This window comes from Oncorhynchus masou, chromosome 31 (genome assembly GCF_036934945.1).
Source record: "Oncorhynchus masou masou isolate Uvic2021 chromosome 31, UVic_Omas_1.1, whole genome shotgun sequence".
Taxonomy (NCBI): Eukaryota; Metazoa; Chordata; class Actinopteri; order Salmoniformes; family Salmonidae; genus Oncorhynchus; species Oncorhynchus masou.
Window position 1 is genome coordinate 97575473 of NC_088242.1, and position 20589 is coordinate 97596061.

General features: G+C 46.2%; 1 protein-coding gene across 1 annotated transcript in view; it reads left to right on the forward strand.

Moving 5' to 3' along the window:
* The window catches only part of LOC135524800 (bcl-2-related ovarian killer protein homolog A), a 49617-nt gene extending 30684 nt beyond the window's left edge, over positions 1-18933 (forward strand). The window contains exons 3-4 of the mRNA XM_064952626.1: positions 5270-5433; positions 18454-18933. Coding sequence (XP_064808698.1) covers positions 5270-5433; positions 18454-18579 — 290 coding nt within the window. The 3' untranslated portion in view covers positions 18580-18933. The remainder of the gene's footprint in view (positions 1-5269; positions 5434-18453) is intronic.
* Positions 18934-20589: the final 1656 nt, after the last annotated feature.

Below are 20589 nucleotides of genomic sequence, written 5' to 3' on the forward strand. Positions count from 1 at the left end.
GACCTAGTCCTGTTGTTGACCTAGTCCTGTTGTTGACCTAGTCCTGCTGTTGACCTAGTCCTGTTGTTGACCTAGTCCTGCTGTTGACCTAGTCCTGCTGTTGACCTAGTCCTGCTGTTGACCTAGTCCTGTTGTTGACCTAGTCCTGCTGTTGACCTAGTCCTGTTGCTAGTCCTGCTGTTGATCTAGTCCTGTTGTTGACCTAGTCCTGTTGTTACTCTGCTGTTGGCCTAGTCCTGTTGTTGACCTAGTCCTGCTGTTGACCTAGTCCTGTTGTTGACCTAGTCCTGTTGTTGACCTAGTCCTGTTGTTGACCTAGTCCTGTTGACCTAGTCCTGTTGTTGACCTAGTCCTGTTGTTGACCTAGTCCTGTTGTTGACCTAGTCCTGCTGTTGACCTAGTCCTGTTGTTGACCTAGTCCTGTTGTTACTCCTGTTGTTGACCTAGTCCTGTTGTTGACCTAGTCCTGTTGTTACTCTGTTTACCTAGTCCTGTTGTTGACCTAGTCCTGTTGTTGACCTAGTCCTGTTGTTGACCTAGTCCTGTTGTTGACCTAGTCCTGTTGTTACTCTGTTGTTGACCTAGTCCTGTTGTTGACCTAGTCCTGTTGTTGACCTAGTCCTGCTGTTGACCTAGTCCTGTTGTTGACCTAGTCCTGTTGTTGACCTAGTCCTGTTGTTGACCTAGTCCTGTTGTTGACCTCGTCCTGTTGTTGACCTAGTCCTGTTGTTGACCTAGTCCTGTTGTTGACTCTCCTGTTGTTACCTAGTCCTGCTGTTGACCTAGTCCTGTTGTTACTCTGTTGTTGACCTAGTCCTGCTGTTGACCTAGTCCTGTTGTTGACCTAGTCCTGTTGTTGACCTCCTGTTGTTGACCTAGTCCTGTTGTTACTCTGTTGTTGCCCTAGTCCTGTTGTTACTCTGTTGTTGACCTAGTCCTGCTGTTTACCTAGTCCTGTTGTTGACCTAGTCCTGTTGTTGACCTAGTCCTGTTGTTACTCTGTTGTTGACCTAGTCCTGTTGTTGACCTAGTCCTGTTGTTGACCTAGTCCTGTTGTTACCCTAGTCTGTTGTTACTCTGTTGTTGACCTAGTCCTGTTGTTGACCTAGTCCTGTTGTTGACCTAGTCCTGTTGTTGACCTAGTCCTGCTGTTGACCTAGTCCTGCTGTTGACCTAGTCCTGCTGTTGACCTAGTCCTGTTGTTGACCTAGTCCTGTTGTTGACCTAGTCCTGTTGTTTACCTAGTCCTGTTGTTGACCTCGTCCTGTTGTTGACCTAGTCCTGTTGTTGACCTCGTCCTGTTGTTGACCTCGTCCTGCTGTTTACCTAGTCCTGTTGTTGACCTAGTCCTGTTGTTGACCTCTCCTGTTGTTGACCTAGTCCTGTTGTTGACCTAGTCCTGTTGTTGACCTCGTCCTGTTGTTTACCTAGTCCTGCTGTTTACCTAGTCCTGCTGTTGACCTAGTCCTGTTGTTGACCTCGTCCTGTTGTTGACCTAGTCCTGCTGTTGACCTAGTCCTGTTGTTGACCTCGTCCTGTTGTTGACCTAGTCCTGTTGTTGACCTAGTCCTGCTGTTGACCTAGTCCTGTTGTTTACCTAGTCCTGCTGTTGACCTAGTCCTGCTGTTGACCTAGTCCTGTTGTTATCCCGCTGTTTACCTAGTTTAGTTCACCTAGTTGAGTTGACCTCGTCCTGTTGTCACTCACAGTAGACTAGTCTTTACTAAAATCACAGGGTAACAGATAGAATGTATGGCTGTCACAAATGGCATCGTATTCCCTATACAATGCAGTACTTTTGACCAGAACCCCCAAAGGGAAGTAGAGGTCCGCTTGGGCTGTATCCCAGCTCGAGTCCGGATACACACAGTACTTAAGCTGGAGAGACTTATTTGACCAGGTGTAAGACAGGAAAAACCTCACACTCTTAGACAGGGGTCTTTGTTGTGATGTCTTTGTTTTGTTTTTTGAGTTCAACATAGTTACAATCTATCACAAGAGACTACAGTATCTATGGTATCTATAGCTATATACTAATTGCAGTATGGTCGTGTTGACATTGTCCCGTTCTGTCAGGGAATGACTGTTGAATCCATGACGTTGGACATAAACCTTATATTACACACAGAGTCCATTACAATGTCAGTTGATTATATTACATTTTCAGAACAAAATCCCTTGAACTATTTGTTTGGATGATAAAAATGTGAGAAATCATTTTATGTTACTTAAAATAAAATTAGCTTATTTGGACAAAGGAATTAGATTGTGCCTGGAACTGTTCAGTCCTCATAGCCAGAACACCTTACCATAAATGGTAGCGTACTAGATACAATCCTTACTGAAAACAAATGCTTCAAGTTTGATAAATGTCTGAGCTGAGTAAGTAATAATGTAAGCCTTTTTAGAGATGGTCTGGCTGTTTCTGGGGTATTGGTGGGGTCTTTTTCACGGGCAGTTAGGCATGTCTGCTGAATGTCTGGCTGCTGCTTCCAGTTGCATAACTCTCTCTCTCTCTCTGTCTCTCTCTGTCTCTCTCTCTGTCTCTCTCTCTGTCTCTCTCTGTCTCTCTCTCTGTCTCTCTCTCTCTCTCCCCCCCTCTCTCTGTCTCTGTCTCTCTTTGTCTCTCTCTCTCTCTCTCTGTCTCTCTCTCTCTCTCCCCCTCTCTCTGTCTCTTTCTCTCCTCTCTCTCTTCTCTCCCCCTCCCTGTCTCTCTCTCTCTGTCCCCCTCTCTCTCCCCCTCTCCCCCTCTCTCTCCCCTCTCTCTCCCCCCTCTCTCTCTCTCCCCTCTCTCTCTCCCCTCTCTCTCTCCCTCTCTCTCTCCCTCCTCTCTCTCTCTCTGTCTCTCCCCCCCACCCTCTCTCTTCTGCCTCTCTCTCTCTCCCCCTCTCGCTCTCCCCACCCTTCTCTCTCTCCTCTCTCCCCCCTCTCTTTCTGCCTCCCTCTCCCCCCTCTCTCTGCCTCCCTCTCCCCCTCTCTCTTCTGCCTCCCTCTCTCTCTCTCCCCCTCTCTTTCTGCCTCTCTCTCTCCCCCTCTCTCTCTCTGTCTCTCTTACCTCTCGCTCTGTCTTTCTCTCTCTCTACCTCCTCTCTTTCTCCTCTTCTCTCTCTCTGCCCCCTTCACTGAAGGAGTTCCTGGCAGAGATGCAGTCAGCTCTTCAAACACACTCCGGTCTCTCAGACAGACAGGGAGCTCAAACAGACAGGCAGACAGACAGGGAGCGCAGACAGGCAGACAGACAGGCAGACAGACAAGCAGACAGACAAGCAGACAGACAGACAGGCAGACAGACAAGCAGACAGACAGGCAGGCAGATAGGGAGCACAGACAGACAGACAGGCAGACAGACAGGCAGACAGACAGGCAGATGGACAGACAGGCAGATAGGGAGCTCAGACAGACAGACAGCCAGACAGACAGACACGGGCAGTTAGGCATATCTGCTGAATGTCTGGCTGCTGCTTCTAGTTGCATAACTCTCTCTCTCTGTCTCTCTCTGTCTCTCTTTGTCTCTCTCTCTCTGTCTCTCTCTGTCTCTCTCTCTCTCTCTCCACCCTCTCTCTGTCTCTTTCTCTCGCTCTCCCCCCCGCTCTCTCTCTCTCTCTGTCTCTCTCTGTCTCTCACTCTCTGTCCCCCCCTCTCTCTCTCTCCCCTCTCTCTCCCCCCTCTCGCTCTCTCTCCCTCTCTCTCCCTCTCTCTCTCCCTCTCTCTCTCCTCCTCTCTCTCTGTCTCTCCCTCTCTCTCTCCCCCACCTCTCTCTCTCTGTCTCTCTCTCCCCCTCTCTCTTTCTGCCTCCCTCTCTCTCTCCCCCCTCTTGCTCTCTCCCTCTCTCTCTCCTGCCCACCCTCTCTCTCTCTCTGTCTCCCTCCCCACTCTCTTTCTGCCTCCCTCTCCCCCTCTCTTTTCTGCCTCCCTCTCTCTCTCTCTCCCCCCTTGCTCTCTCCCTCTCCCTCTCCCCCCACCCTCTCTCTCTCTCTGTCTCTCTCCCCCCTCTCTCTCTTCTGCCTCCCTCTCCCCCCTCTTTCTGCCTCCCTCTCTCTCTCTCTCCCCCCTCTCTTTCTGCCTCTCCCTCTCTCTCTCCCCCCTCTCTCTCTCTGTCTCTCTTACCTCTCGCTCTGTCTTTCTCTCTCTCTACCTCCTCTCTTTCTCCTCTTCTCTCTCTCTGCCCCCCTTCACTGAAGGAGTTCCTGGCAGAGATGCAGTCAGCTCTTCAAACACACTCCGGTCTCTCAGACAGACAGGGAGCTCAAACAGACAGGCAGACAGACAGGGAGCTCAGACAGGCAGACAGGCAGACAGACAGGCAGACAGACAGACAGATGGACAGACAAGCAGATAGGGAGCACAGACAGACAGACAGGCAGACAGACAGGGAGCGCAGACATGGAGGGAGCTCAGACAGGCAGGCAGGCAGGCAGGCAGGCAGGCAGACAGACAGACAGACAGATGGACAGACAGGCAGATAGGACAGACAGACAGACAGACAGACAGGGAGCTCAGACAGGCAGGCAGGCAGGCAAGCAGGCAGACAGACAGACAGACAGACAGATGGACAGACAGGCAGATAGGGAGCACAGACAGACAGACAGACAGAGGGCTCAGACAGACAGACAGACAGGGGGCTCAGACAGACAGACAGACAGATGGACAGACAGGCAGATAGGGAGCACAGACAGACAGACAGACAGACAGGCAGGGGGCTCAGGCAGACAGACAAACAGACAGACAGGCAGGCAGGCAGACAGACAGACAGACAGACAGACAGACAGACAGACAGACAGACAGACAGACAGACAGACAGACAGACAGACAGACAGACAGACAGACAGACAGACAGACAGACAGACAGACAGACAGACAGACAGACAGACAGACAGACAGACAGACAGACAGGGAGCTTAGAAATGCATTGCTTCGTGGTAATGCTCTGTCATACATCCATCAGACAGCATGATCATGTATAAACCCAAGCCAATATCTCACATCATTGCTATATAGTCTCATTATTATGCATTAATCCTTTTACATTACCCGTTGAGCAAGAAGCTTAAAGGAAATTGTCAATTAAAAGGTGTACCTTTTTAAAAAAAATTTTTTTAAACATTTATAGAAATGTGTTGGAAGCGCGAAAACTATATCAGCCTGTCTGAAGATTGCTCTCCGTCAGTATTGGAAGAGAGAGTGTCTGCACTGTTAGTCGTACTCGGTGTCTATGTGTCTGCTTCAGGAGGTTCTCGTGTCTGAGTCTCTTGTCTGCATCTCTCCTCAGGTATAACGTGGGGGAAGGTGGTGTCCCTGTATGCGGTAGCCGGTGCCCTGGCGGTGGACTGCGTGAGGCATGGTCACCCAGCCATGGTCCACACCATCGTAGACTGCATGGGGGAGTTTGTCCGCAAGAGCCTGGTCTCCTGGTTGAAGAGGAGAGGAGGCTGGGTAAGAGGAACACTGGTCCGCACGCAAATATCATCTGTAGAACGTTAGAGGTCCCGTACCCTTTAGAAATAGACATCGGATCTAGAATGAAAGCCCATCAGACAACCGCAGTCAGACAGAAATAAAGAAAATGGGTCAAATCACCTCACCTGTCAGTCCCCGGTAGGCCGTCTCATCAGTCGTTGGTAATCAAGCCTACCACTGGTACCCTCAGTGTGGCTGACTTGGTACTGGATGTGTTTATATGGGTTTCGCCGTCGCGGTGGTTTATGTCTCTGCAGCAGGGAAGGGCGGCTCAGACCGCACTGCCTTGTGGGAATGTTTACCTTTTCGTATAATGTGGGTCGACAGCAGGACCCTGTCAGTAGTACTGTATGGATACTAGTCAGAACCCTGTCAGTAGTACTACATGGATACTACTCAGAACCCTGTCAGTAGTACTGTATGGATACTAGTCAGAACCCTGTCAGTAGTACTACATGGATACTAGTCAGAACCCTGTCAGTAGTACTACATGGATACTATAGATACTACTGGATACAGAACCCTGTCAGTAGTACTACATGGATACTAGTCAGAACCCTGTCAGTAGTACTACATGGATACTAGTCAGAACCCTGTCAGTAGTACTACATGGATACTACTCAGAGCCCTGTCAGTAGTAGGATACTGTCAGAACCCTGTCAGATACTAGGATCAGAGACCCTGTCAGAGTACTACATGGATACTAGTCAGAACCCTGTCAGTAGTACTACATGGATACTATAGATACTACTCAGAACCCTGTCAGTAGTACTACATGGATACTAGTCAGAACCCTGTCAGTAGTACTACATGGATACTAGTCAGAACCCTGTCAGTAGTACTACATGGATACTAGTCAGATACTACATGGATACTAGAAACCCTGTCAGTAGTACTACATGGATACTAGTCAGAGCCCTGTCAGTAGTACTACATGGATACTAGTCAGAACCCTGTCAGTAGTACTACATGGATACTATAGATACTACTGGATACCTAGTGCCTGAACCCTGTCAGTAGTACTACATGGATACTACTCAGAACCCTGTCAGTAGTACTACATGGATACTAGTCAGAACCCTGTCAGTAGTACTACATGGATACTAGTCAGAACCCTGTCAGTAGTACTACATGGATACTAGTCAGAACCCTGTCAGTAGTACTACATGGATACTAGTCAGAACCCTGTCAGTAGTACTACATGGATACTATAGATACTACTCAGAACCCTGTCAGTAGTACTACATGGATACTAGTCAGAACCCTGTCAGTAGTACTACATGGATACTAGTCAGAACCCTGTCAGTAGTACTACATGGATACTACTCAGAACCCTGTCAGTAGTACTACATGGATACTAGTCAGAACCCTGTCAGTAGTACTACATGGATACTAGTCAGAACCCTGTCAGTAGTACTACATGGATACTATAGTAGTACTACATGGATACAGAACCCTGTCAGTAGTACTACATGGATACTACTCAGAACCCTGTCAGTAGTACTACATGGATACTAGTCAGAACCCTGTCAGTAGTACTACATGGATACTAGTCAGAACCCTGTCAGTAGTACTACATGGATACTAGTCAGAACCCTGTCAGTAGTACTACATGGATACTATAGATAGTAGTACTACATGGATACTAGAACCCTGTCAGTAGTACTACATGGATACTACTCAGAACCCTGTCAGTAGTACTACATGGATACTAGTCAGAACCCTGTCAGTAGTACTGTATGGATACTATAGATACTACTCAGAACCCTGTCAGTAGTACTGTATGGATACTACTCAGAACCCTGTCAGTAGTACTACATGGATACTATAGATACTATACTAGTCAGAACCCTGTCAGTAGTACTACATGGATACTACTCAGAACCCTGTCAGTAGTACTACATGGATACTAGTCAGAACCCTGTCAGTAGTACTGTATGGATACTATAGATACTACTCAGAACCCTGTCAGTAGTACTACATGGATACTACTCAGAACCCTGTCAGTAGTACTACATGGATACTATAGATACTACTCAGAACCCTGTCAGTAGTACTACATGGATACTAGTCAGAACCCTGTCAGTAGTACTACATGTATACTAGAACCCTCAGAACCCTGTCAGTAGTACTACATGGATACTAGTCAGAACCCTGTCAGTAGTACTACATGGATACTACTCAGAACCCTGTCAGTAGTACTACATGGATACTAGTCAGAACCCTGTCAGTAGTACTACATGGATACTATGGATACTATACTACAGAACCCTGTCAGTAGTACTACATGGATACTAGTCAGAGCCCTGTCAGTAGTACTACATGGATACTACTCAGAACCCTGTCAGTAGTACTACATGGATACTAGTCAGAACCCTGTCAGTAGTACTGTATGTGTGCTATGGATACGAGTCAGGACATATAGTATGTATAAGGGCAAGAACAAGTTAGGAAACAGAAGGAGAAGTTGCGTTGCTCAGCTCTGACCTCTCATGTAACCGGCCTGTGGTTCAGTGATTGACTAAGTCCGAGGTTCGTTTAGTATAGTTGCTAATAGGTGACCGACTCAGTACTAAGACAGTCGTGGTTGACAGTAAGACAGAAGTGAGAATGCCTGTGTCTCCACTCATAGAAGCATTTTTTGAATGATGACAGCTGTATGTGTTTCCCAATGTTGTGCCCACGAATCAGGTCTGTCCTGAACTTGTCCTGAATGTGTTCACTGAGAGAATAGCTCAATAAAACAGAGGCAAACAAGAGCCTGAACACGACACAATCATGCAAATCGTGCAAAAACAAACCTCCCTGCTCTGTACATAGAGACATGCCACTGTTTTTTTTTTTTTGCTAACTCGCAGATTTCACCTCAAAGCATTAGGTGTCTGTAATAGATATTAATAAATAAATAAACATCCAGAAATGAAGTTGAATTTAATTGAGCCACTACTTTAAGAAACTCCAAAGAATGTCTCAATATGGTCTTGCTTTAGAGAACATCTGATATGAATCTGTAAAGAGCTAACAGTGTGGTGCTCAACTGATACTCAGAGGAGAGAGGAGGCCTGGCAAAGAGCCGTGGCCTAGATCTGGGAGTCCTGCTCTGTTGGCAAAGCTTAAAAATCAACCAAGAATCCCTCTACGCCAGGGCTGGATTTGTGTCCAAAACAGCACCGTATTCCCTATGTAGTGCACTACATTCGATCTGGACCCATAGGGTTTCATTTGGGACACAAACCTTGGAATGGCCCATTGGAGGTTAAACATGCCAGATAATGAACGAAGTGTATGTGACCTAAATCCCATTCCTCATCTCTGCAGGTTCCAGTTGAAACCAGAAGGGTATACTATGTGTAACGGATGTGAAACGGCTAGCTAGGTTAGCAGTGCGCGCTAAATAGCGTTTCAATCGGTGACGTCATTTGCTCTGAGACCTTGAAGTAGTAGTAACGACGCTTCGAGGGTGACTGTTGTTGATGTGTGCAGAGGGTCCCTGGTTCGCGCCGGGTATGGGCGAGGGGACGGTCTAAAATTATACTGTTACATATGTACGTAGCTAGATGAACCAAGGCTTTTCTGAAATGAACGAGCTTCAGTTAGCTTCACATTCCAGTTTAGGCTTCATCTGTGCTACGGCCCTGGATATTGCTCTTCCGCCTGACGGCTAACTCTCGCAGGCTTGTAACTACGAGTGCTAGTCGACCCCAAAACTATTCAATGAGGCGATGCTGAAACATCAATATTATGCGGCAAGTTAAGTGCCACATTTACATTTGTACAGAAATCAAAATGAAAGAAAAGTGATCTCGCAAATTCACCAGACGATGTTGTGAAATAGACTTTTAGAAGTGTCATCTTTATTTTAATACATATTGTTAATGCCTTCTTTGGTGTGCTTATGGGGAGGCAGGTAGCCTAGTGTGTGAAATAGGCTCTTATGCCGTTAGGTAGCTGTTAACGCCGGTAGGTAGCCTAGTGGTTAGAGAGTTGGGCCAATAACTGAAAGGTTGCTGGTTTGAATCCCTGAGCTGACAAGGAAAAAAAAAAAATCTGTCGTTCTGCCCCTGAACAAGGCAGTTAACCCTGTGTTCCACAGGTGCCGTGGATGTTGATTAAGGCAGTCCTCCACACCTCTCTGATTCAGAGGGGTTGGGTTAAATGCGGAAGATGCATTCAGTTGTTCAACTGACTAGATATCCCTGTTTCTTTGGTGTGCTTATCACTGCACACAACACCCCCCCCACCTCTATCGATGAAATAATTTTATAACAGCCAGAAGAGGACTGGCCCACCCTTCAGAACCTGGTTCCTCTCTAGGTTTCTTCCTAGGTTTTGGCCTTTCTAGGGAGTTTTTCCTAGCCACCGTGCTTCTACACCTGCATTGCTTGCTGTTTGGGGGTTTAGGCTGGGTTTCTGTACAGCACTTTGATATACAGTATCAACTGATGTAAGAAGGGTTTTATAAATACATTTGATTTGATAACATCATACAAACGTTTTACTGTGCATGAACAAATTAAGTGGATGATGATAATGCAATGTTTGTGAGGGGGAGGGAATCTGATTTAATTGGCCCTCAACTTGTAGCTCAGACATTTCATTCTGGATAAGTAGAGTTTGCCCTGAGTTAGCCTGCCCTGGAGCAGGTTAGTTCTGGATACAGGATAAACAGAGTTAGCCCTGAGTTAGCCTGCCCTGGAGCAGGTTAGTTCTGGATACAGGATAAACAGAGTTGGCCCTGAGTTATACAAGCCCCCTGGAGCAGGTTAGTTCTGGATACAGGAGGATACAGGATAAACAGAGTTAGCCTGGAGCAGGTTAGTTCTGAGGGATTCGTTGCCATAGAAATGTACCTGGCTAAAAGGCGAGCCACTATCGTATGACCGCTTATCCCGAGTTAAACTCAGAGTTGACCAAAGGTACCTTGCTAACTCCTCAAACCCGCTACGTAGTATATATCCCTCAGGGTCCCAGATCTACGTAGTATATATCCCTCAGGGTCCCAGATCTACGTAGTATATCCCTCAGGGTCCCAGATCTACGTAGTATATATCCCTCAAGGTCCCAGATCTACGTAGTATATATCCCTCAGGGTCCCAGATCTACGTAGTATATATCCCTCAGGGTCCCAGATCTACGTAGTATATATCCCTCAGGGTCCCAGATCTACGTAGTATATATCCCTCAGGGTCCCAGATCTACGTAGTATATAGTCCTCAAGGTCCCAGATCTACGTAGTATATATCCCTCAGGGTCCCAGATCTACGTAGTATATATCCCTCAGGGTCCCAGATCTACGTAGTATATATCCCTCAGGGTCCCAGATCTACGTAGTATATAGTCCTCAAGGTCCCCGATCTACGTAGTATATATCCCTCAGGTCCCAGATCTACGTAGTATATATCCCTCAGGGTCCCAGATCTACGTAGTATATATCCCTCAGGGTCCCAGATCTACGTAGTATATATCCCTCAAGGTCCCAGATCTACGTAGTATATATCCCTCAGGTCCCAGATCTACGTAGTATATATCCTCAGGGTCCCAGATCTACGTAGTATATATCCCTCAGGGTCCCAGATCTACGTAGTATATATCCTCAAGGTCCCAGATCTACGTAGTATATATCCCTCAGGGTCCCAGATCTACGTAGTATATATCCCTCAGGGTCCCAGATCTACGTAGTATATATCCCTCAGGGTCCCAGATCTACGTAGTATATAGTCCTCAAGGTCCCAGATCTACGTAGTATATATCCTCAAGGTCCCGCAGATCTAGGGTCCCAGATCTATGTAGTATATATCCCTCAGGGTCCCAGATCTATTTAGTATATATCCCTTTTCCCAGATCTACGTAGTATATATCCCTCAGGGTCCCAGATCTACGTAGTATATATCCCTCAGGGTCCCAGATCTACTAGTATACCCTCAGGTCCCAGATCTACGTAGTATATATCCTCAAGGTCCCAGATCTACGTAGTATATATCCCTCAAGGTCCCAGATCTACGTAGTATATATCCTCAAGGTCCCAGATCTACGTAGTATATATCCCTCAGGGTCCCAGATCTACGTAGTATATATCCCTCAGGGTCCCAGATCTACGTACATATATCCCTCAAGGTCCCAGATCTACGTAGTATATATCCCTCAGGGTCCCAGATCTACGTAGTATATATCCCTCAAGGTCCCAGATCTACGTAGTAACCCTCAAGGTCCCAGATCTACGTAGTATATAGTCCCTCAAGGTCCCAGATCTACGTAGTATATAGTCCTCAACCCAGATCTACGTAGTATATATCCCTCAAGGTCCCAGATCTACGTAGTATATATCCCTCAGGTCCCAGATCTACGTAGTATATATCCCTCAAGGTCCCAGATCTATGTAGTATATATCCCTCAGGTCCCAGATCTACGTAGTATATATCCCTCAAGGTCCCAGATCTACGTAGTATATAGTCCCTCAAGGTCCCAGATCTACGTAGTATATAGTCCCTCAAGGTCCCAGATCTACGTAGTATATATCCCCAGGGTCCCAGATCCTAGTATATATCCCTCAGGGTCCCAGATCTACGTAGTATATAGTCCTCAAGGTCCCAGATCTACGTAGTATATATCCCTCAGGTCCCAGATCTACGTAGTATATATCCCTCAGGACCCAGATCAAGGTCCCAGATCTACGTAGTATATATCCCTCAAGGTCCCAGATCTACGTAGTATATATCCCTCACCCAGATCTACGTCAGTATATAGTCCTCAAGGTCCCAGATCTACGTAGTATATATCCCTCAAGGTCCCAGATCTACGTAGTATATATCCCTCAAGGTCCCAGATCTACGTAGTATATATCCCTCAAGGTCCCAGATCTACGTAGTATATATCCCTCAAGGTCCCAGATCTACGTAGTATATATCCCTCAAGGTCCCAGATCTACGTAGTATATATCCCTCAGGGTCCCAGATCTACGTAGTATATAGTCCCTCAAGGTCCCAGATCTACGTAGTATATATCCCTCAAGGTCCCAGATCTACGTAGTATATAGTCCTCAAGGTCCCAGATCTACGTAGTATATATCCTCAAGGTCCCAGATCTACGTAGTATATATCCCTCAAGGTCCCAGATCTACGTAGTATATATCCCTCAGGGTCCCAGATCTACGTATATATCCCTCAGTCCCAGATCTACGTAGTCCTCAAGGTCCCAGATCTACGTAGTATATAGTCCTCAAGGTCCCAGATCTACGTATATATATCCCTCAAGGTCCCAGATCTACGTAGTATATATCCCTCAAGGTCCCAGATCTACGTAGTATATATCCCTCAGGGTCCCAGATCTACGTAGTATATATCCCTCAGGGTCCCAGATCTACGTAGTATATAGTCCCAGATCAAGGTCCCAGATCTACGTAGTATATATCCCTCAGGGTCCCAGATCTACGTAGTATATATCCCTCCCAGATCTACGGTCCCAGATCTAGATAGTATATATCCCTCAGGGTCCCAGATCTATAGTCCTCAAGGTCCCAGATCTACGTAGTATATATCCCTCAGGGTCCCAGATCTACGTAGTATATATCCCTCAAGGTCCCAGATCTACGTAGTATATATCCTCAAGGTCCCAGATCTACGTAGTATATATCCTCAAGGTCCCAGATCTACGTAGTATATATCCCTCAGGGTCCCAGATCTACGTAGTATATATCCTCAAGGTCCCAGATCTACGTAGTATATATCCCTCAGGGTCCCAGATCTACGTAGTATATATCCCTCAAGGTCCCAGATCTACGTAGTATATAGTCCTCAGGTCCCAGATCTACGTAGTATATATCCTCAAGGTCCCAGATCTACGTAGTATATAGTCCTCAAGGTCCCAGATCTACGTAGTATATATCCCTCAAGGTCCCAGATCTACGTAGTATATATCCCTCAAGGTCCCAGATCTACGTAGTATATAGATCTACGTAGTATATATCCCCAGGGTCCCAGATCTACGTAGTATATATCCCTCAAGGTCCCAGATCTCGTCCCTCAAGGTCCCAGATCTACGTAGTATATATCCCTCAGGTCCCAGATCTACGTAGTATATATCCCTCAAGGTCCCAGATCTCAAGTCCCACGTAGTATATATCCCTCAAGGTCCCAGATCTACGTAGTATATATCCCTCAGGGTCCCAGATCTACGTGTATATATCCCTCAGGGTCCCAGATCTACGTAGTATATATCCCTCAAGGTCCCAGATCTACGTAGTATATATCCTCAGGGTCCCAGATCTACGTAGTATATAGTCCCTCAAGGTCCCAGATCTACGTAGTATATATCCCTCAAGGTCCCAGATCTACGTAGTATATATCCCTCAGGGTCCCAGATCTACGTAGTATATAGTCAAGGTCCCAGATCTACGTAGTATATATCCCAGATCTAAGGTATATATCCCTCAATCTACGTAGTATATATCCCCAGTTATATATCCCTCAAGGTCCCAGATCTACGTAGTATATATCCCTCAAGGTCCCAGATCTAATATATCCCTCAAGGTCCCAGATCTACGTTGTATATATATCCCTCAAGGTCCCAGATCTACGTAGTATATATCCCTCAAGGTCCCAGATCTACGTAGTATATATCCCTCAGGGTCCCAGATCTAAGTATATATCCCTATCCCAGATCTAAGGTCTGCCCTCAGGTCCCAGATCTACGTAGTATATATCCTCAGGGTCCCAGATCTACGTAGTATATATCCCTCAGGGTCCCAGATCTACGTAGTATATATCCCTCAGGTCCCAGATCTACGTAGTATATATCCCTCAAGGTCCCAGATCTACGTAGTATATATCCCTCAGGTCCCAGATCTACGTAGTATATATCCCTCAAGGTCCCAGATCTACGTAGTATATATCCTTCTCAAGGTCCCAGATCTCGTAATATATCCCTCAAGGTCCCCCAGATCTACGTAGTATATATCCCTCAAGGTCCCAGATCTACGTAGTATATATCCCTGCTGGTCCCAGATCTACGTAGTATATATCCCTCAAGGTCCCAGATCTCTAGTATATCCCCCTCAAGGTCCCAGATCTACGTAGTATATATCCCTCAGGGTCCCAGATCTACGTAGTATATATCCCTCAAGGTCCCAGATCTACGTAGTATATATCCCTCAAGGTCCCAGATCTACTAGTATATATCCCTCAGGGTCCCAGATCTACGTAGTATATCCCTCCCTTCCCAGATCTATGTAGTATATATCCCTCAAGGTCCCAGATCTACTCCCTCAGGGTCCCAGATCTCTTCCCTCAGGGTCCCAGATCTACGTCTATCCCTCAGGGTCCCAGATCTATATCCTCAGGGTCCCAGATCTCGTAGTATATATCCCTCAAGGTCCCAGATCTACGTTATTCTCCTTCTCCTCTCGTAGTATATATCCTCAGGGTCCCAGATCTCTTCTTCCCTCCCCATCTTCTTCCCAGATCTACTAGTATATATCCCTCAGGGTCCCAGATCTACGTAGTATATATCCCTCAAGGTCCCAGATCTACTTATATAGTCCTCAAGGTCCCAGATCTACGTTCTATATCCCTCAGGGTCCCAGATCTCCTTCCCAGATCTGCAGGTCCCCTCAGGGTCCCAGATCTACTTATAGTCCTCAAGGTCCCAGATCTACGTAGTATATATCCCTCTCCCAGATCTTCGTAGTATATATCCCTCAGGGTCCCAGATCTACTTCTCAGGTCCCAGATCTACGTAGTATATATCCCTCAAGGTCCCAGATCTACGTCCTCTCGTGGTCTATCCCTCCTTGTCCCAGATCTACGTTCTATATATCCCTTCAGGGTCCCAGATCTTCTTCCTCAAGGTCCCAGATCTACGTGTATATATCCTCAAGGTCCCAGATCTTACGTGGCATATATCCCTCAAGGTCCCAGATCTACGTAGTATATATCCCTCAAGGTCCCAGATCTACGTAGTATCCCTCAAGGTCCCAGATCTACCTCCCCCAAGGTCCCAGATCTACGTAGTATATATCCCTCAAGGTCCCAGATCTACGTAGTATATATCCCTCAAGGTCCCAGATCTACGTAGTATATATCCTTCTCCTTCCCAGATCTACGTCTATATATCCCTCCTCCTCCCAGATCTACGTCTTATATATCCTCAAGGTCCCAGATCTACGTCTTATATATCCCTCAAGGTCCCAGATCTACGTAGTATATATCCTCAAGGTCCCAGATCTTCTTCCCCCAAGGTCCCAGATCTACGTAGTATCCCCTCAGGGTCCCAGATCTACGTTCTCCTCAAGGTCCCAGATTCTTAGTATATATCCCTCAAGGTCCCAGATCTACTTAGTCTATATCCCTCAGGTCCCAGATCTATCTATAGTCCTCAGGGTCCCAGATCTACGTAGTATATATCCTCAGGGTCCCAGGTCTACGTAGTATATCTTCTATATCCTCAAGGTCCCAGATCTCCTCCCCCAGATCTACGTAGTATATATCCCTCAAGGTCCCAGATCTACGTAGTATACATCCCCCAAGGTTCCAGATCTACGTAGTATATAAAGTCCTCTGGTTTCTCAAGACATCTTGACCTGTTTTATCAGATTCATATGGAACACAATGTGTTGTGTAACCAACTACAACCTTGTAAAATTACGTGCAAATTTACCCCAATTCTAGTCTTAGTCGTCTTGGTTATGTAACTCAGTTGCCCTACTTCTTTCACAGAAATGCTTAGGCACTGACCGATTTACCAAAAAAACTGAAAGGGTCAGGAAACGTTCTGATAAAAACCCGTCCACAACATTGAGAAGGAAACGGCTGCTGTTATCAGATAGTAGAACTGTGTGTTGATGTAGCCTACTTATTCAGTCTCAATGTATTCGTCTTCTGTCTTATTAAAGACTCTTCTTCTTCTTCTTCTCCTTCTTCTCCTCTCCTCTCCTTCTTCTCCTTCCCTTCTCCTTCTCTTTCTTCTCCTTCTCCTTCTCTTTCTTCTCCTTCTCCTTTCCTTCTCCTTCTTCTCCTCCTTCTCCTTCTTCTCCTTCTTCTCCTTCATCTACTTCTCCTTCTCCTTCTTCTTCTTCTCCTTCTCCTTCTTCTTCTCCTTCTTCTCCTTCTTCTTCTCCTTCTTCTTCTCCTTCTTCTTCTCCTTCTTCTTCTCCTTCTCCTTCTTCTTCTCCTCCTCCCTCTTCTTCTTCTTCTCCTTCTTCTTCTCCTTCTTCTTCTTCTCCTTCTCTTTCTCCTTCTCCCTCCTTCTTCTTTGTCCTCCTTCTCTTTCTCCTTCTCCTCCTTCTTCTCCTTGTCCTCCTTCTCCTTCTCCTCCTTCTCCTTCTTCTTCTCCTCCTTCTCCTCCTTCTCCTTCTTCTTCTCCTCCTTCTTCTTCTCCTTCTCCTTCTCCTTCTTCTTCTCCTTCTCCTTCTTCTTCTTCTTCTTCTTTCTTCTCCTTCTCCTCCTTCTCCTTCTCCTTCTGCTTCTTCTCCTTCTTCTTCTCCTTCTTCTCCTTCTTCTTCTCCTTCTCCTTCTTCTTCTTCTTCTCCTTCTTCTTCTCCTTCTTCTTCTCCTTCTTCTTCTTCTTCTTCTCCTTCTTCTCCTTCTTCTTCTCCTTCTTCTTCTCCTTCTCCTTCTCTCCTTCTCAAATCAAATCAAATCAAATCAAATTTATTTATATAGCCCTTCTCATCAGCTGATATCTCAAAGTGCTGTACAGAAACCCAGCCTAAAACCCCAAACAGCAAGCAATGCAGGTGTAGAAGCACCTCCTTCTTCTCCTTCTTCTTCTCCTTCTTCTTCTCTTCTTCTTCTCCTTCTTCTCCTTCTTCTTCTCCTTCTTCTTCTTCTCCTTCTCCTTATCATGTTTTTTTAATTTATTATTGCCAGTCAAAACTAAATTGTCACAAGTTGTATTTTGAAATATGCGTTGTTAAGATTACAGTGTTTTGTTTGATTGTGCCTTGTGTACTTACACGTTTGCCATATTTCCTTCTACTTTTTCTGGACGTGGTCAATGTAAACGTGTTTTCTTTTTAATTAACATTTTAACCTGACCTCTAATCCGGATAATATCCTATTTGAGTAGAGCGGCATGTCTCAAACACATTTTTGTAATATAATATCGTCCTGTTAATAAATGCAGGTCATTTATCTGGGTTCATTGGTTATAGACGGACTGTTAAAGGGTCCCTCCCTGTGTAAAGGAAATTGACTGGTATATAGGGCCCAGCCTCTGCTCAGAGGTGCCCTTCTTGCACACATGTCCCCCCATGGATTTAAAAGTATTGATTACTGTAATCATTGGCTGGAGGGAGTGTCCACCATTGGTATTATCCATGATTGGAAGTATGCAATTGCACACTTTGGGAGAAGGTTGAAGAATTGGGACGTGCAGTATCTGAGTGATGCTGTCTCTCTCCTCTCATAGGCTGACCTTCACCCACTCTCTCTCCTTTCATAGGCTGACCTTCACCCACTCTCTCTCCTCTCATAGGCTGACCTTCACCCACTCTCTCTCCTCTCATAGGCTGACCTTCACCCACTCTCTCTCCTCTCATAGGCTGACCTTCACCCACTCTCTCTCCTCTCATAGGCTGACCTTCACCCACTCTCTCTCCTCTCATAGGCTGACATTCACCCACTCTCTCTCCTCTCATAGGCTGACATTCACCCACTCTCTCTCCTCTCATAGGCTGACATTCACCCACTCTCTCTCCTCTCATAGGCTGACATTCACCCACTCTCTCCTCTCATAGGCTGACATTCACCCACTCTCTCTCCTTTCATAGGCTGACATTCTCCCACTCTCTCTCCACTCATTGGCTGACATTCACCCACTCTCTCTCCTCTCATAGGCTGACATTCACCCACTCTCTCTCCTCTCATAGGCTGACGTTCACCCACTCTCTCTCCTCTGATAGGCTGACGTTCACCCACTCTCTCTCCTCTCATAGGCTGACGGTCACCCACTCTCTCTCCTCTCATAGGCTGACGTTCACCCTCTCTCTCTCTCCTGTCATAGGCTGATATCACAAAGTGCGTTGTGAACACGGACCCCAGCTTCCGCTCCCATTGGCTGGTGTCTGCGACCTGCGCCTGTGGCCATTACCTGAAGGCCATGTTGTTTTACCTGCTCCGGGACAAGTGACAACGGAGGACGCGTTGAGGCACGGCACGATGGACAATCTGCCCGCCAGCGCAGGACAGCAGAGCCTTATCCTGGTCCCAGATCTGTTCCCAGCCCCTGACAACTCTATTGCTGTCGTTGTCAAGCTAAACAATTTTTTTGTTTGTGTGTTTTAGATCAAGGAGTTTGTCAGGACAAGTGAGTGACAAGGAGTTGTCATGACAGCCCAAACAGTCTGAAGGGGCAGCCATCCCTCCTCTAGAGTTCTAGATATGTTGTTCGTTTACACCTGCAGACGTTTGCACTGAGTCTGCCACTGACGAGCACCTTGGGCCTCTTCACAAACAAATGAAACAAACGCACCGGCATCGGAACAGTCAACGTCAATAAGCTTGTCAGCCACGTCTGCTTTGAGTTTCGGTGTTTGATTTAGCTTGACAGTATTAGTGTGACGTGTTATGTACAGATTCTCCAGCTGTATTGTGAGGTTGTAGTCTACATACATACTGATCCATAGCGTTAACAGTCGACTTGAATGGGAATGCCCATTCTAGTTATTCTATATGTGGATCTCTGTTTTTCTACAGCTCTCTCTCTCTGTGTCACATTCCTTGCTTTCTTTATGCTTACATAGACTGGTTAACTGACAACGTCTCTCACACACACACACAAAAAAACACGCACCCCCTTCTAAGAGGCAGAAGGACGTGTGTTGGGATGGCCAGATAGCTAGCAACAAGGAAAATAACCTGCCATGTTATCGTAAGTGGCTCGTTTTGATCTTTGATTCTTGATACCATGTCTTGTTTTGAGGTGATGTTACGTCTATGCTAATTTGACTAATATTTGCTAGCTAGCGGGCTAACCAACAACTGTCACGATGTATTTGAGAGACAACAAGTGCTCATTGTGCAACTTTATTTATGTTTTCAATAAACATTTTAGATTAAATATAGTTTACATGTTGTTAACCGTCTAAACCAACCTTGTCTGTTTTGACCCATCGTTGTGCATGCGTTGATTTTGTTGCTAAGCAACCCATCCGTCATTTACTCCTGGGCAAATATTCATTTTTTAAGCAATGGGATATTTGTATAAATTTGAGTTTCATTTATGCACATGCTGTATGTCAAGTGAAGTGTGGATATGGCCCGGACAGAGTGGGAGAATCTCAATTGTGATTTCCCTTGATTCTCACGTCCCCTCTCCTCATCTACTCAAAACCCATTGGTTTGAGCAAGTCAGAGAGGCGGGACCTCTGACCTTCTCATCCAATCGGGTTTTGAGAAGGAGGCACGAGGAGAGAGGAATGCGAAGATTCAAAGAAATAGCCATTGAGATTTTCCCAGGGCTTCTCATGAAGCCCCCTAGTGGCTGGAAAGAAGAATGACCAGAAAAACACAGGAAGAGACTGTTGTGATTTGAGGATCTCTGGATGGATAATTGTCAGATGAATGAAAAGGATAACGGACTTCACTAAGTGAAATAATGATCAATTCCTCAGTTTGGATGGAAATATAGTTTTGATTATAAAGTTTGTTTGCATGCTTCATGTATGGGCTTGTAAAGTAAGCATTTCACCATAAGGTGTTTTATTCGGTGACAGATAAGATTTGATTTGATTTATGTGACGGGCGTGTGGATTTACATCAGTCCCCCAGTTAGTGTGTGTGTGTGGTGTGTGTGGTGTGTGTGTGTGTGGTGTGGGTGTGTGTGGTGTGTGTGTGTGTGTGTGGTGTGTGTGTGTGGTGTGTGTGGTGTGTGGTGTGTGGTGTGTGGTGTGTGGTGTGTGGTGTGTGTGGTGTGTGTGTGTGGTGTGTGTGTGTGTGTGTGTGTGTGTGTGTGGTGTGTGTGTGTGTGTGTGTGTGTGTGTGTGTGGTGTGTGTGTGTGTGTGTGTGTGTGTGTGTGTGGTGTGTGGTGTGTGGTGTGTGGTGTGTGTGTGTGTGTGTGTGGTGTGTGTGTGTGTGTGTGTGTGTGTGTGTGTGGGTGTGTGTGTGTGTGTGTGTGTGTGTGTGTGTGTGGTGTGTGGT